Source organism: Salvelinus alpinus, chromosome 26 (genome assembly GCF_045679555.1).
Source record: "Salvelinus alpinus chromosome 26, SLU_Salpinus.1, whole genome shotgun sequence".
Lineage (NCBI taxonomy): Eukaryota > Metazoa > Chordata > Actinopteri > Salmoniformes > Salmonidae > Salvelinus > Salvelinus alpinus.
This window is the reverse complement of record NC_092111.1, coordinates 12,002,576-12,018,003: the sequence shown is the minus strand read 5'-3', so window position 1 is coordinate 12,018,003 and position 15,428 is coordinate 12,002,576. Positions and strand designations below refer to the sequence as shown.

At 41.1% G+C, this 15,428-nt stretch overlaps 1 protein-coding gene across 2 annotated transcripts in view; it reads left to right on the top strand.

The window, feature by feature from the left end:
• LOC139554706 (delta-type opioid receptor-like) overlaps window positions 1–14,386 on the top strand; it is a 28,211-nt gene extending 13,825 nt beyond the window's left edge. For both annotated transcript variants that reach the window (XM_071367763.1, XM_071367765.1), the window contains exons 2-5: window positions 6,296–6,528; window positions 6,796–6,918; window positions 7,268–7,562; window positions 7,836–14,386. In XM_071367763.1, the coding sequence (XP_071223864.1) occupies window positions 6,296–6,528; window positions 6,796–6,918; window positions 7,268–7,562; window positions 7,836–8,076 (892 nt within the window). In that variant the 3' untranslated portion in view covers window positions 8,077–14,386. The remainder of the gene's footprint in view (window positions 1–6,295; window positions 6,529–6,795; window positions 6,919–7,267; window positions 7,563–7,835) is intronic.
• The last annotated feature ends 1,042 nt before the right edge of the window (window positions 14,387–15,428 follow it).

Below are 15,428 nucleotides of genomic sequence, written 5' to 3'. Positions count from 1 at the left end.
TCTGAGGCAAGGTTAGTTATCAAGCAAGAATGGTTCACTATACCACTTCCGTTACAGCAGCCAGATATATTTTCATGTTGTGCTGCCTCTTAAACTGTCGGAAAGTTACACACTGGACTGGAGCCCAGCGAACATGGTCAATATTGGGACGAGTGATTAGCTAGTGGTGACAGACTGTGATCAATGACTCTGGGTGTACGTGCCTAACACACAAATGATGCCTGTGGTCCGATGAAGCTGTGATCAATAAGACAGTAATCAATATTCACCAGCGTCAAGAGAAGGAAGCGCTCCATCTCCATCCCGTTTCTCCTGGAACCAAGGCCACTGACTGACATTTTTAAAATGACCCTCTGTTCCCTGCAGCAGTGAATCTAACACGCGCACACACGCACGCACACACATGGCCCTCTGTAGCCTGCAGCAGTGATTCTAAGAATCTGCCTCCTCCATATGTTGGTTACCCTCTAATTTTTGGGGCTTATTAATGATATTATTTAAAAAATATTTTCACAATGCAAATTGTTTATAATAATAATAATAATAATAGGCCTTAAATCATTCACTGATAAAAATGTACTCTAAATTTGTCCGCCAAGATATTTTATGTTAAAAAAAATGTCATGACTCTGCGAATGGTGGTCCTCAAGATGTTTTGACGGTGATTTGGTGGTCCACGGAATGGAAATGGCTGTGAACCGCTGCTCTAGGGACACAGCAATAACAGCTACACAGCTACAATCCCCAATTAGACATGGGGTCTATGATACTATCAGAGTTCATGTTTCTCGTTTTGAACAGCACGATTTAATACGACGTTGGAACAAATATCCCACTGTTTTTTTTCAAGCTTCCAACAGGGAGGATGGACATACAAAACCACCCCTATAAACTTGTGACATTAGCTAACTACTACAGGTCCAGAACCAGTTAAAAGGATAGCATTAACAGAGTGGGCACTGTGGGCAAATATCAAAGCTCATCTTCTCCCTCCTTTTCTGTGATTAATGCATGCACAGCTGTCATCAACATAGCACGTTGTGATGAATCCTGCCTTGATGCTGAAACCTGCTGAGAAAATGCTTCGGGTTGGCAGCTGCACCCCCCGTAAAAATATCCAAGCCAGTTCCCTGAACCGACTGTACCGTACAGTGCTGTACAGAACACCGTATCCTTTTACCATCCTGCCAGTACTGGTGTGTTTCAGCTCCTGTGTGTGTGACACCGTGCATATGACATCATGGCTCTTCCCCCACCACCCACCCACGTCTTCTCTCCTTCTCTAGCCACTTCATCAACATCCACCCACAGAGCCCAGAGGCCACCCACTCGATGCGTCTCTCGTCGCATCTCCGTCTCAGTGTGCGTGTGTGCAAGAGTGTGTGTCTCTGTGTGTGTGCATCATGTGTAAGCCCTGGCTCCTGTAACATTGGCTCAAGGCAGATGGAAGTAGGCCATGGTTTGGACAGTTAACACCAGAAGGGACTTGGTGGTGAAGGAGAGGTGTGTGTATGTGTGCGTGTGCGTGTGTGTGGAGGGTGTAGTGTAGGTGTAGTCCTGATCACGCCAGCTTAGTGCTGGCGATGATGATTCTACATATGCAGAGAGCAAACCCATCCAAGGGGTATAACAACTGCCTCTGATTCACTATTGTTTTATAAATACGATAAATATGAGACAGTGCTGACAGTGGAGCTAGGAAGCACAGATGGATTCATAGATGAAGTTATGCTGAATCAAAGGGTTCTAACAGACGGATTCATAGATGAAGTTATGCTGAATCAAAGGGTTCTAACAGACGGATTCATAGATGAAGATATGCTGAATCAAAGGGTTCTAACAGACGGATTCATAGATGAAGTTATGCTGAATCAAAGGGTTCTAACAGACGGATTCATAGATGAAGTTATGCTGAATCAAAGGGTTCTAACAGACGGATTCATAGATGAAGTTATGCTGAATCAAAGGGTTCTAACAGACTGATTCATAGATGAAGTTATGCTGAATCAAAGGGTTCTAACAGACGGAGAAAGAAACCTCCCATCAAGAACAATAAAAGTGTCTGTATCCTGCTATATTCTGCCTCAGAACATATCTGAGCACCAGAAACTCCAGGCAATAGTTTTACTCTGGCTCTGACTCGCACTTATAGCCTACTGCCGTTTGCGTATTGCTGCTCTTATAATGTCTACAAGTATGTGAAGAAATAGCCTCTCTGTTGCATTAGCCTCATTGCTTTTAAAAGTTTTTTTGATGCGAGTGGTTATATTAATTTGGGATCTATCGCATCCCACAACTGTCCCAGTGTACGTATGGAATATGTTTTTCTCGCACAGAAGGACAAGTTGACCAACAGGTTAGGTAAACTTAATGTACTATGGGGCATAGTAGATTGACATACCTGTAGGCAAGTGTTTTTGCTGTTCGTCAGGCATACTCATCTTGTTGGCTGGTGAAAAGTAAATGTAGACAGTTCTAAGATCTTCAATATGCACCTCAGAATTCAGTAAGAAGGACACGTGCAGTTGCATCCCCGGTGTGTCTGTCTTCACTTGTAGCCTACTTTGGAGCTGAGATGCCTGTGAGAAGGACCCCATCACGTGACGGGCATTGGCTAATAAGATTTCAGATATCTCCCATGATTGACAGGTCTTTCAGCCATCCGTCATGCATATACAATAGATCGCCCTCCACCTAATTAATAGAAATGTGTTATTATGTCTCGGGAAACTGAGATGATATGTATGCAATAGGCCATTTTGATCGTCTCAGTTCATCTCTCCATGATATTAGGCAGAATAAGAACAGCGATGAGACTTTTGTGTGCAAGAGAAGCACAACGAAAGATAAATCCACCCCAACTGAGAGCTCAGAGCTCTGTGTCTTACCATACTACATATTGATTAGTTCCTTAACTACAGGGATAATTCATTACAGAAAGGAGGACATTTATCAAATTCCAACTCCAAAACCAATTGTGATTAAATCGCAACACTCCCCTGATCGAGATTGAGGACTAGAGCATCCAGTTGTCTGGTAATTAGATGTGTGTGTCTATGTGTGCATTGGCATGCGTGTCTGTTTGTCTTGATGAGACGTATTTTGACCGAAATGAATAGCAGGTCAAGTGCAGAGTCAGTCGGGTTTAACAGTTCTTTGGGAGCCGAAGGAGCAGAAGAGAAAACAGCAAATGACCAGCAGCTCTCAGCAGCAGGTACTCGACAGCCCTGCCCCTTCTCACCCCTAACCCACCATTAGTCTCATACGCAAATGGGATGCCTAAACATGGGATGGTCATCACAATTCTGGCTCTAGGTCTCTTTGCTGACTTCAATTATAGCCCCAGTCCCAAGAGGGAATTAGCTGGTAGTGTTTATGCAGAACGAGCTGTAAGTGCACGGACTGTTAATACATGTTATCGACCAAGGAGAGGAAAATCAACAGGCTACAATGTATTTATTAATGGGCGACAGGGAACAGTTAGGTTTGGAGCTTACAGTCACTGTCAACAACTGACCAGCGCCCAGAGCTGATTTCCTTATTCCAGTAAATGTTGTTTACTTCATTCTGAGTGTTGTTTGGTTTAATTTTGTTGTCATTTTGGCTTTTGAAAGGCAATAGCTTTTATGGTGAACACACACATCTGGACCATTGACTAAATGACCTTAATTTATCCACAAAGCCGTTCAGCGGAGTGCAAAAATGTAATCGACAAGCAATGTACTCTTTTAGGCAAACAAATGACAACACTAGTGTAGTCTGTACTTCTACAGCCTTTTACATACAGACCCATGGGCTATGACTAACAGAATACTGTTTTGAAGACAAAGTCAGTTAAGATAGACTACACAGTTGAAGTCGGAAATTTACATACACCTTAGCCAAAGACATTTAAACTCAGTTTTTCACAATTCCTCACATTTAATCCTCGTAAAAAATCCCTGTCTTAGGCCAGTTAGGATCACCACTTTATTTCAAGAATGTGAAATGTCAGAATAATAGTAGAGAGAGTGATTTATTTCAGCTTTTATTTATTTCATCACATTCCAGTTGGTCAGAAGTTTACATACACTCAATTAGTATTTGGTAGCATTGCCTTTAAATTGTTTCACTTGGGTCAAACGTTTCGGGTAGCCTTCCACAAGCTTCCCACAATAAGTTGGGTGAATTTTGGCCCATTCCTCCTGACAGAGCTGGTGTACCTGAATCAGGGTTGTAGGCCTCCTTGCTCGCACACACTTTTTTAGTTCTGCACACACATTTTCTATGGGATTGAGGTCAGGGCTTTGTGATGGCCACTCCAATACCTTGACTTTGTTGTCCTTAAGCCATTTTGCCACAACATTGGAATTAGATTATTTCACTTATAATTCACTCTATCACAATTCCAGTGGGTCAGAAGTTTACATACACTAAGTTGACTGTGCCTTTAAACAGCTTGTAAAATTCCAGAAAATTATGTCATGGCTTTAGAAGCTTCTGATAGGCTAATTGACTAAATTTGATTCAACTGGAGGTGTACCTGTGGATGTATTTCAAAGCCTACCTTCAAACTCAGTGCCTCTTTGCTTGACATCATGGGAAAATCAAAAGAAATCAGCCAAATCCTCAGAAAAAAATGTGTAGACCTCCACAAGTCTGGTTCATCCTTGGGAGCAATTTCCAAACGCCTGAAGGTACCACGTTCATCTGTACAAACAATAGTACGCAAGTATAAACACCATGGGACCTCGCAGCCGACATACCGCTGAGGAAGGAGGCGCGTTCTGTCTCCTGGAGATGAACGTACTTTGGTGCGAAAAGTGCACTCCCAGAACAACAGTAAAAGACCTTGTGAAGATGCTGCAGGAAACAGGTACAAAAGTATCTATATCCACAGTAAAACGAGTCCTATACCGACATAACCTGAAAGGCAAGGAAGAAGCCACTGCTCCAAAACCGCCATAAAAAAAGCCAGACTACGGTTTGCAACTGCACATGGGGACAAAGATCGTACTTTTTGGAGAAATGTCCTCTGGTCTGATGAAACAAAATAGAAATGTTTGGCCATAATGACCATTGCTATGTTCGGAGTAAAAAGGTGGAGGCTTGCAAGCTGAGCAGCATCATGTTGTGGGGGTGCTTTGTTGCAGGAGGGACTGGTGCACTTCACAAAATAGATGGCATCATGAGGCAGGAAAATTATGTCGATATATTGAAGCAACATCTCAAGACATCAGTCAGGAAGTTAAATCTTGGTCGCAAATGGGTCTTCCAAATAGACAATGACCCCAAGCATACTTCCAAAGTTGTGGCAAAATGGCTTAAGGACAACAAAGTCAAGGTATTGGAGTGGCCATCACAAAACCCTGACCTCAATCATATAGAAAATGTGTGGGCAGAACTGAAAAAGTGTGTGCGAGCAAGGAGGCCTATAAACCTGACCCAGTAACACCAGCTGTCAGGAGGAATGGGCCAAAATGCACCCAAAGTATTGTGGAAAGCTTTTGGAAGGCTACCCGAAACGTTTGACCCAAGTTAAACAATTTAAAAGCAATGCTACCAAATACTAATTGAGTGTATGTAAACTTCAGACCAACTGGGAATGTGATGAAAGAAATAAAAGCTGAAATAAATCCTTCTCTCTACTATTATTCTGACATTTCACATTCTTAAAATAAAGTGGTGATCCTAACTGACCTAAAACAGGGAATTTTTCAAGGATTAAATGTCAGGAATTGTGAAAAACTGAGTTTTAATGTCTTTGGCTAAGGTGTATGTAAACTTACTACTTCAATTGTATATTGTGCCTTCAGAGAGTTGTCCCCATTAAGCCAATATCTCTGTAACTAGTGAGTCAACCAACATGCTCATGAGAAAGTCTAATTAATAAACGCTAAAGAAAACTTATCTTTGGGGGAGTTACGGAAATTCTAAATTGGCCTATTTTAGAGGAATAGACCCCAAAAAATCAGAAGTAGTTATGATCTAATACAGATCCATAGTGGGAAATGTTATCAAGAAAATGTTCATCTTAAAACAGTGATCATGATCTGCTCATGACAATGCTTTACAAAAACCATACACTGAAGTATGTGGTCAGAGCTACTTGTAGCTCACTAATGCTTTAATGTCTAATCACTCATTCAGATAGAAATAGAAATGTTTCTGAAAACAATTAGAATAGCATGTTTTGCTGTTCCACGCATGTTCAACACACAGCATGAGATCAATTATCTTTACTCATCTTCGAAGAAAACAACAGACGCTTTTATAGCAACATCTACTTAACTAATTTCTCTGCCTCTGTCCACAGATACACCAAGATGAAGACATCCACCAACATCTACATCTTTAACCTGGCTCTAGCGGATGCCCTAGCCACCAGCACACTGCCCTTCCAGAGCGCCAAGTACCTGATGGGGACCTGGGCGTTCGGAGAGGTCCTCTGTAAGGTGGTCATCGCCATCGACTACTACAACATGTTCACCAGCATCTTCACCCTGACCATGATGTCTGTGGACCGCTACATCGCTGTGTGCCACCCAGGTAAAGGGAAAGAAGCATTCCACATGGCACCCTATTCCCTTTATAGTGCACTACTTTTAACCAGAGCCTAGGGAGGCTCTGGTTAAAAGTAGTGCACTTAATAGGGAATAGGGTGCCATTTGGAAGGTATGCTGATCAACTCCTATCCTTTCGCGTAAATAAATGAAAGGTGCTTAGAACCAATAATCCACCACATAAAAATGAAAAAAGGCCAGCAGTCACTGTAATATATGTTGCAATTGAACCGTAATTTTCTGTGTCACCCAGTGAGAGCCCTGGAGTTCAGGACGCCTGCCAAGGGTAAGATCATCAACGTTCTGATCTGGGTTCTGTCCTCTGCCATCGGAGTGCCCATCATGGTCATGGCTGTGACCAAAACAACAGATAGTGGTGAGACAGCATCGTTAAACTAGATAGCACGTTTTTTTACACTTCTTTCAAAGGATTTCTTGTATAGCCTCACCCATGTTGGAGTTTTCATCATTTGAAACTCAACATGTTTTGGGGAATTTGTCTGTTAAATTCATTGTTTTTTAATCCCATTAAATAAGGGGATAAATCCCTCTTACTGCAAAAATGTACAGTATATTAAATCTTTGGTCAAAACCCCTCTCTACGCCTCTTCACCCCTCTCTCCACCTTTCACCCTCTCTCCGCCTCTTCACCCCTTTCGCCGCTTCTTCACCCCTCTCTCCTCCCCTTCACCCCTCTCTCCGCCCCTACACCCCTCTCTTCCTAGGTCAGACTATGTGCACGCTGATGTTCCCTGACCCTGACTGGTACTGGGACACGGTCACTAAGATCTGCGTGTTCATCTTTGCCTTCATCGTCCCTGTCATGGTCATCACCATCTGCTATGGTCTGATGATACTGCGTCTGCGCAGCGTCCGCCTGCTCTCTGGCTCTAAGGAGAAGGACCGCAACATGCGCCGCATCACCCGCATGGTCCTTGTGATCGTTGCGGCCTTCATCATCTGCTGGACACCCATCCACATCTTCATCATCATCAAGACCCTGGTGGAGATCAACTCTAGGTAAGAATGGGGAATGTGGACCGCTACATCGCTGTGTGCCACCCAGGTAAAGGGAAAGAAGCATTCCACATGGCACCCTATTCCCTTTATAGTGCACTACTTTTAACCAGAGGCTCCCTTATGTTTTGTGTACTTTTATTTTCTTGTTAATTTTACTGTGTGCTTGTATTGCTTTTGTATTAATCTTGCTTATTTTATTAGGTCAAATTACTTGGAAAAAGTGCATAAAATAAAATGAATTATACATCATTTATCATTGCTTCTTATTAACAGGAACCCCTACGTGAAAGCCAGTTGGCACCTCTGCATTGCGCTGGGCTACATGAACAGTAGTCTCAATCCCGTTCTCTACGCTTTCCTGGACGAGAACTTCAAGAGGTGCTTCCGAGACTTCTGCCTGCCCTGCCGGACCCGCGTGGAACGCAACTCTCTCAACAGGGGTCGGAATGCCAACAGGGAACCTGTGTCAGTCTGCGCTCCGACTGTAGCTGGGAAGGAAAGGAAGCCTGTATGACTAGGCATGGACCAGATCCCTTGTGGTTCTGGTTCTCAATCCAGGAGGGCCCAGCAAGACTTGCAGTCTGAGGTCACCCAGATATCCACAACAGAGTTCTGACAGGATAAACAAAGATTTAGTGAGACCCACAGAGTTGTCAGTAAAGAGGGGTCCAAACCACACCATAGGTTTTTGATATTCCTCCCAGTGAGATTTAGGAATGTTCTTTATTGTTGCTCAGAAGGAGACAGATTCAATGTTTCACCATAAATCGTTTTCCTCTATCCAGAGACAATCTGTGATGGTGCCAGGGCTTTTTGAGTAGCGCATTTCTGGTTTGTAACAAATGGATGTCTGGCTGCAGAGAGAATACACAGGATGTTGTCAAGGACAGTGGTCCAAAGAATGCCACATGGTTTCATCAATTAGTCATCCTTGTTTGTGACTGATGACAAGCTGCACAAATATGGGACTGGGGATGTTTTTAAAATATAGGCAACAGGGTAAGGGAAACCACCAAATGAGTAGAAACAGTGCATTCGGCAACTATTCAGACCCCTTTTCTACATTTTGTTATGTTACTGCCTTATTCTAAAATGTATTCAATTACAGCCTCAAGTCTTCTTGGGTAGGACGCTACAAGCTTGGCACATCTGTATTTGGGGAGTTTCTCCCCTTTTCTCTGCAGATCCTCTCAAGCTCTGTCAGGTTGGATGGGGAGTGTCACTGCAGAGGTATTTTCAGGTCTTTCCAGAGATGTTTGATTGGGTTTAAGTCCAGGCTTTGGCTGGGCCACTCAAGGACATTCAGAGACTTGTCCCAAAGCCAGTCCTGTGTTGTCTTGGCTGTGTGGTTAGCGTCGTTGTCCTGATGGAAGGTGAATCTTCACCTCAGTCTGAGGTTCTGAGCCCTCTTGAGCAGGTTTTCATCAAGGATCTCTCTATACTTTGCTCCGTTCATGTTTCCCTTGATCCCGACTAGTCTCCCTGTCCCTGCTGCTGAAAAACATCCCGACAGCATGATGTTGCCACCACCGTATTTCACCGTAGGGATGTTGCCAGGTTTACTCGAGACGTGACGCTTGGCATTCAGGCCAAAGAGTTCAATTTTGGTTTCATCAGACCAGAGAATCTTGTTTCTCATGGTCTGAGAGTCTTTAGGTGTCTTTTGGAAACTCCAAGCTGGCTGTCATGTGTCTATTACTGAGGAGTGGCTTCCGTCTGGCCACTACCATAAAGGCCTGATTGGTGGAGTATTGCAGAGATGGTTGTCCTTCTGGAAGGTTCTCCCATCTCCACAGAGGAACTCTGGAGCTCTGTCAGAGTGACCATCGGGCTCTTGTTCACCTCCCTGACCAAGGCCCTTCTCCCCCAATTGTTCAGTTTGGCTGGGCGGCCAGCCAGCTTTAAGAATAGCCTTGATTGTTCCAAACATCTTCCATTTAAGAATGATGGAGGCCACTCTGTTCTTGGGGACCTCCAATGCTGCTGCAAAAAAAATTATACCTTTCCCCAGATCTTTGCCTCAACACAATCCTGTCTTGGAGCTCTACGGACAATTCCTTTGACCTCATGGCTTGGATTTTTCTCTGACATGCACTGTCAACTGTGTGACCTTATACAGACAGGTGTGTGCCTTTCCAAATCATGTCCAATCAACTGAATTTACCACAAGTGGACTCCAATAAAGTTGTAAAAACATCTCAATGATGATCAATGGAAAGGGTCTGAATACAAAGGGTCTGAATATTTATGTAAATAACGTTTTTCTGTTTTAAAATTTTAATACATTTGCAAAAAATATCAAAAAAACTGTTTTTGCTTTGTCATTATGGGGTATTGTGTGTAGATTGATGAGGACAAAAAAATAATTTTTATACATTTTAGAAAAAGGCTGTAACAAAATGTGGAAAAGTCAAGGGGTCTGAATACTTTCTGAATGTGGACATCTGAAATATGGACTTTTGGCACTGGAGGGAGAAGAGAAAACACCCAACACAGTTCGGTGAAAATGACAGTTACAGCTAATGCACTTGGCAAAGATTCCAAATACTAAGCAGTGGTCGATGTGTATCTCATGTACCAGAAACTGCATCATCCATCTTGAAGTAGTGAAAAGGACAGACTTTAGTTTGGGTACAGTACACTGAGTGTGTGATGTCAATGCTCCTCACAGTAGCCTTGTGCTTTGACAAACTGAGGAAGTGGAGAAGCATGAATGTTCAACCTTGGTTGATCTTCTTTCTATTCCCTGGGAAGCAAGCACCTGTAATCTAACATTGATGAGGAACTTTAAAGATTGCTGAGGCATATTCTAAGCATCACACTTCTCTACTTCCATAGAGTCAAACTACGATCTAATGGGAAAAACAAAACTTTATTTTCCACTTTCCCTTCTACTTCAAAACAAAAGGAAAAACAATTACATTTCACATGCTATGGAAGAAGAAGAAACTACATATTATTTTTGACAGGTTGGATGATGGATGAAAGCATACTTTAGTGCAAAGCACTAGGGCACGAGACACAGAAACAAAATGGGAAAATGGGGCTGATAGCTATGTGATTCTGTAGCCAACATAATTTTTTATACTATATACTGTAAATAAAAACATTGCTTAGAGTTCCTTACTGACTGAAAATACGCTCCGACACCGCCGTTGTTGTCAAAGTGAGATAATGTTAGAACACTCAATATTTTATATTTTATGACATTCGCAACATGGAACATTTCTACATTGAAATCTACCACAGAGCTCTGTACCTGCTTGTGCCCTATAGCTGAGAATCCAGGAGGGTTCAAACTACTGTACCATAGCATTTCCTTTCCAATGACACCTTGGCAGTCGGTTCCAAGCCTACTTTCATGGGTAGGTTTTATCGGTTGGAGCAGAGAGGTGGAAGGGACCACTGAGAGGAATAACTAAATAGTCATAGACCACTGATTGATGTTGGAGGAGAAGACGGAAGACGCTGGAGCTGCATAGTCCAATCTTGATCTAGACTCTTTGTGAATGCATTACTACTCTGATGAATGTGAAAATTGAACAACAACTGCAGAACCCTCACTGTGGACAGCAAAACAACTTTAAACTGGAAGAGTATGGCGGCTTGTGAAACCGAAACCTCTTGAGAATCACTGAGCATTTATATAGCTGAACCAAGTGAGATTTGAATAGGACTCACTATCTGTGTTACTGTGTAATTGGAGAGATTTTTTTTTGTCATCTGTCAAATAAAATCTATGGCAGATTAAACTATGCTTCAATAAGGATGCATTGAAAAGGCATCCTATTCTCTATATAGTGCACTACTTTTGAACACACAGTAGGTCCATTCTGCTCTGGTCAAAAGTACACTCTTAGAAAAAAAGGTGATATCTAAAACCTACAAAGGGTTCTTTGGCTGTCCCCAAAGTAGAAGCCTTTAAATAACCATTTTTGGTACCACGTCGAACCCTTTCCATAGAGGGTTCTACATATGGAACCTAAAAGGGTTCTACCTTTTTGGGACAGCCAAAGAACCCTTTTGGAACCCTTTTTTTATAAGAATGTAGTGCACTATAGGGAATAGGGAGCAATTTGGCACGCAGGCTGTATGGAACTGTGCAGTTGGAGAGAAACATTGTGTCATCTGTCTAGATAAATCTATGGCAGATTAGAGAGACTTAACTATGGCATTAAGTCAAGATAAGATTCCTAAAATAGCTGATCGCAGCGCTCAATTAAACTTTGAGGGCATCAATCAATGATAGCCATTAAGTTGAAAATCACCCTTCGTATTTCATAGGCTATAATTTGAGTTTATTATAGGGTATACATTCTCCCGGTAACCTTGCAAAAAATCAATGCTGATGAAATATCCAGCCTGTAAATCCTGCCATAGATTGCATCCCACATGGCACCCTATTCCCTATATAGTGCACTACATGTGACCAAGTGGTGCACTATGCAGGGATTAGGGTACCATTTCAGACGCAGTTATAGTTTTGAATGACCTTGGACACGATGCTATGTCACGAACCACTGTGACAAACCCCAAAATGGTGACGAAAGTTTTGTGAATCATTTTGCCAAATGATACTAGCTAGCACAGACTAAAAAAGAAAATATTATATAATTACTGCTTATGTCGATTTCATTCTTACAGATGTAGGATCTTAATTGTTGCTGGGAATTTTCCTGCACAGTAGGAAATGCAAACTTGTACAGTATTTGAGTTTTGAAAAAGGTTTCCCAAAGTTTGTAATTTCCAATTTGAAATTTCTAACTTAATTTGCCCTAAAGAAAAATGTATCAACTCCTACAAAAATGATCATTAATTATAAACCACATAATCATTTCCCTTTCCTATTGCTGCATGATTATTTTCTTGTTGTAGCCAACTGGCTCAAATTAAGATCCTCCATCTGTAGATTACATATAACTACTATGGTTCGATATTTCTAATGATATGTATCTGTATGTCTATGGACATACTGAAGTCAGAAGGATACAACAGCTGCCAAAACAAAAAATCACTTAACATGACTTTTAAGAACACCTGCTCTTTCCATGACATAGACTGCCCAGGTTAAAGCTATGATCCCTTATTGTTGTCACTTGTTAAACCCACTTCAATCAGTGTAAATGAAGGGGAGGAGACAGGTTAAAGAAGGATTTTTAAGCCTTGAGACAATTGAGACATGTGTGCCATTTAGAAAGTGAATGGGCAAGACATAAGATTTAAGTGCCTTTGAACGGGGTATGGTAGTAGGTGCCAGGCGCATCGGTTTGAGTGTGTCAAGAACTGCAACACTGCTGAGTTTTTCACGCTCAACAGTTTCCCGTGACAAAAATGGGCCAGCATCCCAGTGGAACTCTTTTGACACCTTGTAGAGACAAACTGAGGCTGTTCTGAGGTTAAAAGTTTGCTAACTTTTTCAGTTATAGGTGAAACAAATGGTGTATGTGATTCTGTATGCTTTCTTTATGATAACTTTATGATATTTTCATAGTGATATTTGATCACATAGTCTACTGCTGAGGCTAGCCCTAAATGCTAAAAAAAAAGAAGAAAGAAACTGATTCAGTCGGACTTAAACTGTAAAAATGTAATTATAGACTGAGACTATTTTATTCCTGGTCTGATTTGCAGTATATTTCCTGGCAGTGAGTAAAAATGCTTCAGCACTAAGAACACAGACTACTGAATTATTTACAGCTGAATCAATTTCTGGTTTATGTTCTCTTCGCTTTTGTCAGTATTCCTGAGACCCACCTTATATGTGATTCTAAAATCATGTATTTACGTGGTAGCAACAAAGGAAGATAGTATATTAAAATGTGAACAGCCTACACATCGTTATGTATTACAGATATGATATTGACATGTTGACATGCATTAGCTTTGCAAACAAGCACAAATCTGCCGGGTAGAGATATTTAAGTACTTTTCTACAGTGTAACAATGTTCACACCTGTAAATGAACTGTACATGGCAATATAATGGCCATCTAAGTATGGTTTTAACACCCTTTAATACACAGTGGGACCATAATGGTAAAGAGTACAGTACATCACACTGAAAAAAGCGTGCTAATGTGACAAAATAGAAAATGGCCACTACAACAGAAACTGTTGCTAATAGCCTACTATAGCCTTCTTGCCTCTGAGTGTCTGCTATAGAATAATGGATGTTATTTTGATTAAGGTTAACTCCTGCATAATTTTTCTCGAAACCCGCTGTCAATAGCTGCAGTATTGTACCTTTCCGTACTCTCTTGATGTGAATCACTCTTTGTGTTGAATCTCCTATCTTCTTTGTTCACAATCTATCGTTCATGTTTTTATACTTATATTTTGGTAACACTTTATATAATAGTCAATCTACAGATGTTCAACAAACTATCTGTAGACAATCAGCAGCATTTCAACAGCTTGTCTTTAGCCTACAGATTGACTATCTAATCCAAACAGTGTTTCCTATACTTTTTCTGTCCCTCTGCCGTGCTTTGGATATTGCGGTTAGCTCATTTTGATATGGAACTCCTTTAAAAACTATGAAATATTGGAACATTTCTGTAACATTAATAAAAAAAGATGTATGTTTGCTTGTATTCAATGTATTGCCAGAGACTGTAAGGTATTTGTGCTATTCATACTTGAGTCCATCATGGTTAACCTTGCAGTGGTCATGCAGTAATCCTTGTAATTTATAGTTTAAGATAGATGAGCATCTATTGTAAAATGCATTGATGAACGAACAGCAAGCCAAGATGTTTTACAAGAAGCCTGTCTCGGATTATTGATAAAAACAACACAAATCAATAAAATGAACATGGAAGCAAATTATGTGTCCCCAATTTGTAAAAACCATGGAACGATTTGTAGAGCCAATGGTGTCTCACACCCATTCACATTATATTATGTTTTTTCTTGTGTCCCTCCATTTTATATGATATGTTACATTGTCCATTTTGTATGCTGTGTTACGTCCTCCATTTTCTATGATATGTTACGAATGGTCTGGTGGCGGAATATAGGTAGTACAGTATCATACGTCTTAGCGGTCGTACAGTATCATACGCCTTGTTGCGTTAGCGTTTGTGGCTAGCATTAGCTAGGTAAGGGGTTAGGGTCAGGGATGTATTATGTCTAGTTTGAGGAACTGTGGATGGATAGCTAAACTATTAGTTGCTGTCCTCACAGTACATTGTAACAGTCAAAAGCCGAAAACAGAAAAACAAAGACAGATAACACTTTATTTGGACAGTCCATCTGTAGATGCTCTACAGACTATCAGTAGCATTTCAACTAACTATCTAGTATCCCTAACCCTAGCTCTAACCCTAACCTTAACCTTTATCCTAACCCTAAACTTAATTAACCCTTACCCTAACCTTAACCCTTACCCTAAACCTTATTCTAAACCTAACCATAACTCTAACTTTAGCAAGCAGTTGCTTATCAACAGATCGTTTGTTGGTAGTATGTTGGTAGCAGAGCAAATGGATAATCTGGACTATCCAAATCAAGTGTGACCCAAAGACCTTCCCTACATAATTCCTTTTGAACCAATAAGTCTATGGAATTCACATAAATGGGCAGTGAAGTCAAAATGATTTTCCTTTATATATATATATATTTCCACACTGTGAGGTTGAAATAACACTCTGAATTTATGAAAAATTGCCTTTTATTGTAAGAGCTTTTTGTAAGAGCTTTTTTTTTTTTTTTTAACTGTTCAGGTGGGATGGAGTTTGTGGCCCACAGCATGACATCACAACCTGATCTGATTATTCTGAACAATGACCAGTCATCTTTTATTTGCAAATGTATCTTCCTACTTTGAAGGGGTAGGCTAGAGTGTAGACAATCCTGTTCGCCAATC